The sequence below is a fragment of the Anser brachyrhynchus genome (genome assembly GCF_964034855.1).
Source record: "Anser brachyrhynchus genome assembly, chromosome: 7".
Lineage (NCBI taxonomy): Eukaryota > Metazoa > Chordata > Aves > Anseriformes > Anatidae > Anser > Anser brachyrhynchus.
The window spans coordinates 23443998-23454281 of NC_137701.1; the positions used below are offsets into that span (position 1 = coordinate 23443998).

At 41.2% G+C, this 10284-nt stretch overlaps 1 protein-coding gene across 28 annotated transcripts in view; it reads left to right on the forward strand.

Annotated features, from left to right (window-relative positions):
• FIGN (fidgetin, microtubule severing factor) overlaps nucleotides 1-10284 on the forward strand; it is a 387924-nt gene that overhangs the window by 375578 nt on the left and 2062 nt on the right. For all 28 annotated transcript variants that reach the window (XM_080601236.1, XM_080601247.1, XM_080601246.1 and 25 more), the window contains one exon: nucleotides 2598-10284. This exon is cut by the window's right edge and continues 2062 nt beyond it. In XM_080601236.1, the coding sequence (XP_080457362.1) occupies nucleotides 2606-4849 (2244 nt within the window). In that variant the 5' untranslated portion in view covers nucleotides 2598-2605 and the 3' untranslated portion in view covers nucleotides 4850-10284. The remainder of the gene's footprint in view (nucleotides 1-2597) is intronic.

Sequence of the window (10284 nt, forward strand, 5' to 3'; positions counted from 1 at the left end):
CTACAGTACAAGTACCAGCTCAAATGGTCTGCTTCATCCATGTCTGTTTTGCCTTCTTTTTCTAAAGTTTCACTACTGCTTTAATGCATTCTTTGCTAAGAGTCTTTCTCATTGTATCCACTCATTAGTATTTAGCGAAGCATCAATCTGCTCAAGTTCGTGTGCATCTCTGTAACAGAAGCTTTCAGTGGTTTGGTAACCTTGTAAGTCCCAAATCACAGAACACAGTGGTTTTTTTTTGTTGTTTGTTTGTTTGTTTTTGTAGGACTAATGCATCCGTAGGTCTGTTAGGCAGTTTTACATTACAGGAATATTAATATTCTTTCATTTTAAAAGGGTTTGAAGTAAATCCCATGACACTAGAGGAATTTTAGATACTGATTACTTACAATTGGCTCTTGGTGATGTTCTTCAGATTTCCGGCTGAATTTAACAAAGTATGATTTCTGAAAAGACTCTGATGGTTCCTCATTAAAATTGCATTTTTTTCATATGAGCATGATTTCTATAATTTCACTCAATTTCATGATACATTTACCCCCTTTGGAAGGCAGTGGCTGAAACATCAGAAACAATTAGCAAAAAAGATTGTATTAATTCTAAATGAAAGAAATAAATCTGCCAAAAAATCAGTCTCAAAACTGCATTTGTCAAAAACACTTCTCTGAATTAACTGTTATAGGGTAACTGTATAATTGTTAACAGACATTTTTCTCAAGTTGTCAAAATGTTTGAAAAATGAGAGGGAAAGAGAACACTCAAGAAAAAAAATCCACAAGTAATCAATGGCATGCTCATGTGGACTGAGATTTGCAGTACTTGTACTAATAAAATATAAGGCACAATTAGAGGTACTTTGCAGCTTTCAGGCTAAATTTAACCGATTTGGTGATTTGCAAATACATGAGTCTAAAAGTAAAAATGAAGAATCCAAATTCAAATTAGTGCAACTGCAATAAAATATAATTGCAAATGAATCTGTTGCTTTATTCATTTAATGTGTAATTACTGCAATCCTTCCCACCTTGTTTTCAGTATTTCTTAATCATTAAGTCGGAAGCATGACAGCAGTGCCAGCCCTGGCATGATTCTCTTTGACTAAAACCTTGTAAATTAACACAATTAGCACAGCATCATCCTGCTAATTAACTTCCAGTGTCTGGTGCAGTGGTTTTGCAAACAAGGAAGAGGGAGTCAGAAGGGAATAAACATGCCATTCTGTTACCAAACTGTGTGCTGTGTTAGGTTTAGCTCAGCGAGGCTAAGCTGGCCATGTCAGATGCCAGAGTCAGGCAATGAAGAGCTAAAGGGGTTGGGGAGAGAAACAGGAGGGGGTAGGAGCTGTCAAAATAGACTGCAGTAATTCAGAGGGGAGCTAGTGCCACAGATGCTTCATTTTGACTAGGTCTCCTCCTTATCAGGGAATCTGTGCCAGAGGGCACAAGACTGTTTGCAAAAATCACTTTTGGTAATACGAGAGAGATTAAGGAGGTCTATTTGATACAGCTGTACAAAAATCAGCAATGTGCCTACCATGCATAGGTAAGAGTTGGAGGGGGTTATCTTAATGCTTGTAAATATGCACAGTGGATTACTGGAAGGGGGAATAATTCACATCACATTATTTGCAAGATTAATTGCTTCAAAATGGCAGTTGCATCCTGTAATTTATATATAGATAGAGAGTGGTTTTTTTTTTTAATAATCAGCTCTGGAAGACACGGAAGTTTTAGGGACTTACCTTCATTTCTTTTTCTTTTTCTTCATCTTTTTTTTTTTTTTTTAAACCCTCTTTCTTTGTACCCTGGAGGCTGTGAGGGGGGGAGGAAAAAAGAGAGAGCAAGCAAGGAGACCGACAGACAAGTCATGCTTGTTTTTTTTTTCCAGAGCCTCAACAACAGACTGAGAGGCAGAAAGGAGCCAGTTGTAATTCATACCGAGTTGTAGGCTTTGTGTGATGAAAGCGACGGAGCGCTGCCTGGGAGATTGCTTTGCTGCACTCCACGAAGCAGATTTGAAACTGTCGTGGACCACTTTAGATGAGAGTTGGATTATGGAATGACCTGCTATGTCTGTGTCATATTGTTCTGCGCAGGGTGCATTATACTGTGCTAACTAGGTGTTCAGTACCAAATAAGAGAGGTATCCTAGATGTGATCTGTCAGCTGTGTCTCATATTTTTATATTGGTTAACATATAAAACTGAAACAGTGATGAGAGAGGACAGAGCAGTTGGATACCTTGTATGTTATAAATAAATCTGCACTCAGAGTATTTAAATTGTACCAAGTCTTATTTAATTACTTTGAGAAATCTGGCACAACCTATATATCTACCTTAAAACCAAAAATTATCCCCCCCCTACTGAATCAACAAAAAATGTGCCTCAGTGTGTATGTGCCTATAAAAAAACAATCTGACTGTTTATAGTGCTTCATCAGGGCATTGTATGTTTTTCTCTTTAAGGGTTTGTGATGTTAAGTACAGTGTTTCAGAGAGCTGAAGAAGTTTACAGGTGGTAAACTCAAGAACTTGCTTAAGATGCTTAGGAAAAAGGCTGAGCTTGCTGTTAACTCTGTTTTTCCCTGCCGCCCTAGGCTTGAAGATGCAGTGGACGCCGGAGCATGCCCAGTGGCCAGAACAGCACTTTGATATCACTTCCACCACCCGGTCCCCTGCCCACAAGGTGGAAGCCTACCGGGGGCACTTGCAGCGCACCTACCAGTATGCCTGGGCCAATGATGACATCTCAGCTCTCACCGCCTCCAACCTCTTGAAAAAGTATGCAGAAAAATACTCCGGTATATTGGAAGGCCCGGCCGAGCGGCCCATTCTCAGCAATTACTCTGAAGCTCCCTCGGGGCTGGTGAATGGTCGGAAGAATGAAAGCGAGCCCTGGCAGCCTTCGCTGAATTCAGAGAGTGTGTATCCCATGAACTGTGTCCCAGACGTTATCACCGCCAGCAAAGCCGGTGTAAGTGCAGCCCTCCCTCCCACAGACGTCTCAGCCAGCATCGGGAGTTCACCTGGGGTGGCCAGCAACCTGGCTGAACCCAGTTACTCCAGCAGCACCTGTGGAAGTCACACTGTTCCCAGTCTTCATTCAGGGCTCCCATCTCAGGAATATGCCACAGGATACAATGGCTCGTACTTGCATACCAGTTACAGCGGCCAGCCAGCACCTGCACTTCCGTCTCCTCATCCGTCCCCCCTGCATAGCTCGGGGCTTTTACAGCCACCGCCACCACCACCACCACCACCAGCCCTGGTCCCTGGCTACAACGGGACCTCTAACCTCTCCAGTTACAGCTACCCATCTGCCAGTTATCCTCCTCAAACTGCTGTTGGTCCTGGGTACAGCCCCGGGGGTGCCCCGCCACCCTCGGCATACCTGCCGTCAGGAATCCCTGCTCCAACCCCGCTGCCCCCCACCACCGTCCCCAGCTACTCCTACCAGGGCCATGGTCTGACGCCCATTGCGCCATCTGCCCTGACAAACACTTCAGCCAGCTCTCTCAAAAGGAAAGCTTTCTACATGGCAGGGCAAGGAGAAATGGACTCCAGTTATGGAAATTACAGCTATGGCCAACAGAGATCTACACAGAGTCCCATGTATCGAATGCCCGACAACAGCATTTCAAATGCAAACAGGGGGAATGGTTTTGACAGAAGTGCTGAAACATCATCCTTAGCATTTAAGCCAACAAAGCAGCTAATGTCCTCTGAACAGCAGAGGAAATTCAGCAGCCAGTCCAGCAGGGCTCTAACACCCCCATCCTATAGTACTGCTAAAAACTCGCTGGGTTCGAGATCGAGTGACTCGTTTGGGAAGTATACCTCCCCAGTAATGAATGAGCACGGTGACGAGCACAGGCAGCTCCTTCCTCACCCAATGCAAGGCCCGGGACTTCGTGCAGCTACCTCATCCAACCACTCTGTGGACGAGCAACTGAAGAATACTGACACACACCTCATTGACCTTGTTACCAATGAGATTATCAACCAAGGACCTCCTGTGGACTGGAATGACATTGCTGGCCTAGATCTAGTAAAGGCCGTCATTAAAGAGGAGGTTTTATGGCCAGTATTGAGGTCAGATGCATTCAATGGACTGACTGCTCTACCTCGGAGCATCCTTTTATTCGGACCTCGGGGAACAGGCAAAACGTTAATGGGCAGATGTATAGCTAGTCAGCTGGGGGCCACGTTTTTCAAAATCACTGGCTCTGGCCTTGTCACAAAGTGGTTAGGGGAAGGAGAAAAAATTGTCCACGCCTCGTTCCTTGTGGCAAGGTGTCGCCAACCCTCGGTGATTTTTGTTAGTGACATTGATATGCTTCTTTCTTCTCAAGTGAGTGAAGAACACAGTCCAGTAAGTCGGATGAGAACCGAGTTCCTTATGCAGCTGGACACTGTACTGACTTCTGCTGAGGACCAAATAGTAGTAATTTGCGCCACAAGTAAACCGGAAGAAATCGATGAATCTCTTCGAAGGTACTTCATGAAACGACTTTTAATCCCACTTCCTGACAGCACAGCGAGGCACCAGATAATAGTACAACTGCTCTCACAGCACAATTATTGTCTCAATGACAAGGAGGTTGCACTGCTTGTCCAGCGCACAGAAGGCTTTTCTGGACTAGATGTGGCTCACTTGTGTCAGGAAGCAGTGGTGGGCCCACTCCATGCCATGCCAGCCACAGACCTTTCAGCCATTATGCCCAGCCAGTTGAGGCCAGTTACATATCAAGACTTTGAAAATGCTTTCTGCAAGATACAGCCTAGCATATCTCAAAAAGAGCTTGATACATATGTTGAATGGAACAAAATGTTTGGTTGCAGTCAGTGATACTACTTAAAAAAAAAAAAAGTAATGAATGTTGGCACACACAGAACCTGCTACATAGGGTAGAGAACCCTTTTCAGTAGTGTTAAAATTGCAAAGGGTACTGGGAAGACTACAATTTACCTTGCCTCTAAAGAGCCAGGGTAGACTTGAAGGAAAAGCGCATCAAACAAGAGCTGCTGTTCTGAAAAAGCCACACATGACAGAAAGCGCATGTTGATGCTCAGTTCTGTTCAAGCTAGACAATACTCACCAAGGAGCAAGGTGCAAGTGGGTTGATTTCAGAAGGACATGAACCCTGTGTGTTGATTCCATTCTGCTGTTCTTGAGATTTAGTTGCTGTCAAGTGCCTGAAGTGGTGCTTTATTTTTTGTTTGCCTCACAATTACATTGGTGGCATGTGCTAATATAAAGAGCTTTAACTTCAAACATTATTGGACTAAAGAGATGAACGGTTGTGTTGCGACAGAGAACCAGATTTTTGCTATTCTAAGAGCAACAGTATTCCTCAATCCTGTCTGTTCTGTGGTGTTAAACTAAGAACAGGTAAAACAGGGTAATGGTAATCTGGACCTTAATTTCTGCAGTTCATTTCTTTTAATGTTCTGTCTGCAAAAACTCAGGAAAGTGATTGTGATTTGTACAGTACCTCAAAGGAATGTGTTGAAAGCACTATGTACTGCTGAGAGTTATAGGCTAGGCTTCAATGTTACTTTATATTAAATATGTATGTTTACCTCAACAATTGGAAAATGGCAAGGAAAATTACTTTGAATGTATCCAGGAAAAAACTAAAGTGTGATATGACTGAAGCTTTACAGTTTTTTTGTTTGTTTGTTTTTTTGAAATAGAAACAGAAGAATTTCCTAGTGTTAAGAAATGGTTCTTTTGCCAATTTGTCAGATCAAACCAGAATGATTTTTCTTGTTGGTAAACTGTAAGAGTTTTCAGCATATCGCTCCTTGATAATTACGTGATACAGTCTTTAGAAGGTGTATAGATGAACAAAGAGCCACTTAATTGGTTTATGTTAGCAGCTGAAACAGTCAAACGTAAGATTTGGTAGGACTCTGAGAGGCATATTACCTTAAGCTGTGACTGCTGGCCATTATTACACGGCTCTGGTCGTGGTTTTGAGGTTATTTTGGTGGAGCTGTAGGGAGTGGAATCAGTGTAGGTCACTGGCAGAGCTATGGGTTGCAGAGCTGTTTATAGCAATGCAGTAGACTGTGACCAAACAAACAGTACAAATAACAAAGCAAAACCGAACCCTCAAAGTACATTTATTTTCCTTCCTAAACTGTAAAGTTGAGTTTTTGTTGTGTGCGTACAACTCCATTGTCCTCAATGCAATCTTCATTTAGCATCCATTAGAAATCTTCCAGGCTGGAGTGTGCCCACCATTATTTCTACCTCAGTTTTGTTACATTTCTCTTGGAAAGCAAAGTAAGAAATAGGACAAAAACCAAAACCAACACAAAAGTCAGATTACATTAGGAATGTGAACCTGCTAAACGAGTTTCAGAGAGCTGCTGGTTTTCCCCTGAAGTCAATTTTTCTCTATGCTAGTGCTCTTTATCCCCCTTTTTCCTCCCCCAAATACACATATTCTGGTGTCTTCCTTCTGGAAAGACAAGCTGGCATGTGTGGCATTTTGCTCAGTTCCTCTCCCATCCTCCCCCCCCATCTTTCTTTTTATCCTTTAATGCTTTCTGTGCAACTCTTTTTGTGACAGCTGACTGATGTTGGGTAATGTCTCTGAGCAGGAGCAGTGTACGTTGCAGCTGCCCGAAGCCTCTGCCATCACGTGAGCAAAACAGCCTTGCTTTTTTGAATGTATTTTTTGTTTGTTTACTTTAAAGAGACAGTAACAAAACTGTTGCGAAGCACTGGTTTTAAATGTTTCTGTTAAGTAATGTACATTCAAAACCATTGAAAAAATGCACTGAAAAGCCCCAAGAAGAGAGATACCAATCTGTTAGTAGATCATGCTTGTCTTCTCAAAAATTGTACAGATCTTGTCCATTTTGTTGAACCAATGGAGACATTTAGCATTCAGAAAGCTAATGAGGGATTTTGTGATATTGCTGGAAAATGACTATTGATTACTACTTTACCTTTCTTTTAATATATATATATATATTTAGATAGAACATGCTAAAAAACAGAGCAAATAAACCAAAATCTAATTTAAGATGGATTCCTGGCAAACATTTTGTCTATCTAAAACTTTATGTTTTAAACATAAAAGTACCATTTTAAAAACAGTGCCTTTCATTAAGGATGTTGAAAGTACAACTTAAGTACATCACCTGCTTTTTTTTTTCTTTCTTTTTTTTTTCTTTTTCCTTTCAACAGCAATTAGAGTCCATGGTCCTTGTTAATGACCCGGTCTTTCTGCTTCCCTAAACCTCCACAGGCTGCTTCTTCATCCTGGTCATTTCACCATCCTCATATCTGGGAGATCCTGATGTCCCCACTAGTGTAGGTTCACGCTGATCACACTGGCAAGTATGCTATTGCAGATCGCTGACCCAATTTCTGTCTTTGGCAGCTACAAAAGGCAATGTCTTTGAGCTGTGCTTATTTGAAAGGCTCGGGCAAGTTTTGATAAACCAACTCTTGTTTAAGCCATTTCTGCTAAAACTGTACTTCTAACAGATTTTGCAGCTGGTAAAATGAAGATTACCCCCAGTGTGATTTCTTTTTTTTTTACCTCTTTTTTTTCCAATAACAAAACTAAAAGCAAATTAAATTGTAGATGGTCCCTTTGGCTTCCAGCTTTAAATCATTCTCTTTAAAAAGTCACTCTGGAAATGGATTTTTCAAATGTTAACCAAAGTGACAAGCGGGCAGGAACTGAAATGGTGTGAAAATGCAGCTTCCACACGCACACACACATGCTCACGCTCTCCAGGCTTGATTCAGCTTTGGGGCAGCAGAAGCTGAAAACTTCACCCCATCACAACAGCAGCTGCAATGAGTGGAGGACAGAGCCAGACTGTTACCCAAATCTTTTCTTACCAGCATCTATCCTTGGCATCACTCAGGAAGGGCGTCTATTGAATTTGGCAAGATCTTGGCTTGGTGCTGTTAACAGGATACGCCTCCATCTTTTCAAGCAGTTTCTGGCCACCTTAACTCCTTTGACAGAATTTTCACCAACCCAGGAGGCTGAGCTGGCTGAACTCCCCACTACATACTCTCCTTCCTTCTGTTTTCCTCTCTCCTCCCACATTTAGCCCTGTTTTCTCCCTAGTGAGCAGGAGTTGGCACGCTGCTGGTCCTTCACCCCTCTTGGCAGCCTCCTCATCAAGGAATGTCCAGGAAGGGCTGAAGCATGATGCTGAAGCTGAGTCCCCCTGAACTTGAGTGAGTCCCAAAGGTTAGGATTGTTTTTGAGAAGAGAGACAAAGTATGTTCTAATGGTATCCTCAGGATGAAATACTAGCTGGTTTTTGACATATCCATGGTAGAAAGCTGTTTGCTGTCTTTAATGACCGGGCAAAGCCAGGGTCTGCTGCCACAGAAACACCCAGTTGTTTGCTGGATTTTAAGAAACGTGAAATGGTTAAAGAGCAGCTGCTGTGTCAGCTTATCACTGCAAATGCTTTGCGTAGTATTTTTATGTGTGGATCCCATTCTACATCAGCTCATTTTCTTCCTTGTGCCTTCAGTAACAATTCCTACGGCAATAAAAATAAAATAAATTGGAGGAATATTTCTGCAAGCTGAAGGATCAATATCAATTCAAGGAGGAGTTCATAATGACCTTATGTGAGACAGAAATGGAAATACTCTGTACTTCTGGCATGTTTCTCTTCAAAATATTTGGAACATTGGTGACAATATAAAAAAGTTTGCTGACTGAGCTGATCAATGGAATGTGAAGGCAGTTTACTTTAAGGCTATTTACTTTCACACGGATTATTTATCTATTAGTCAGTTTGCATTCTACTCAAATGCAGATAGATGGGCAAAATGTTTTCTTGAGGATTACAAATCTACTGAGGGGATAATCAACCATCTGACTAAAATACATAGGCTAAACACCATTTGAGTGTTTAGCTGGTCTTTACCAGCTATTTGGAGGCTATGCTCTGTATAATGGTACAAGGTCATATTTAGGTGGGTTTTTTTCTTAGGATTTTTTCACTAGGGGATCATCTAATCAAAAAGATCCAAATTAACTCCTATGTTGAGATGTTAATATGTTGCAAGTAAATTTGGGGATCCAACCAGGGTGTTCACTCTCCACAACTACATATGACTTCAGGTAAAGAGGTGTTCTTGTAATCCCCCTGCATTTCTCTCTGAAGCACTCTGTTGTGAGGGAGAGTGCATAACTCATATCTGAAGGATACACTTTGTCACAAAACAAGGCCACCAAAGGTTCTAGGGCCTCCTACCCTTTCACTTACACCAATCTGAAGGTGGTATAACCTTGTTGACTTAAAGGAATTACTCCCAATTTCTGCCCTTGTTAGGAAAGTCATCCCTCCAATGTATAATAATCTATGTCTGTTGGTTTTCATCATGAGCTCTGAAAGCTAACTTTGTCCTCACAGCACTAACTCCTTCCATCTTGTATGTGTGCATGTGTGTATATAATATTTATATGTGCATACACACCATGTCCAAACAATGGCTTTGTCTCTTTACTTAAAAAAAAAAAAAAAAGAAACGTCATTTAATCATCTGCAGATTTATATGAAGCACATGAGTAAACATGGAGATATTACTATTTCAGAATTCAAAAAAAACCAGCTGTGCTGGTGACTAACCAATACATGAACTGAAGCTCACACTCTGCAAGGACCTTTGGTTGACATTCGATTTTGAACCTGCCAGATGCATTTTTGTGAACCAGGGATACTGCATCTTTAATGAACAAGTCTCTACTCTTTCCCCTGTTTTTAAATACAACACAAGCAGTGTAGCACTAGGCACTGCAATTGTCAAAGACAATTAGACTGAAAGCAGGAAAATTTCACCTCCCTGTCTCAGTGATATGTAGAATGTCGGCAGTATGGGTCAGCCTTGCCACAGAGTTGTGTGAGAATATATGAATCAGTCCTATAGAATGTTAAATATTTATAAAATGGTTCTGTACTACACCAAGGTTGGGAGCACATTCATTCCTTCTTGTTGTTTTATAATAGAGAAAGAAGCAAAAGTTTATTTCCAAACCTAAACTTTGTGTTTTTTTTTCTTTTTCTTTTTTCTTCTTTTTTTTTTTTAATTATTGTTTTTCTTCTTGTGGTTTATATGCGGTTGCTAGAGGCTTTTCATTTTCTTTTTTTAAAATATTTTTCATCAGATGTGCGTTCAGACATTTGTTCTTTAAAACCATTTCTACCTCATTGCTACATATTGTACATGTAGTATTTATTTGTTGTCTTTTTTTGAATGTCATGCATTTCGTAAGAAAAAGACTT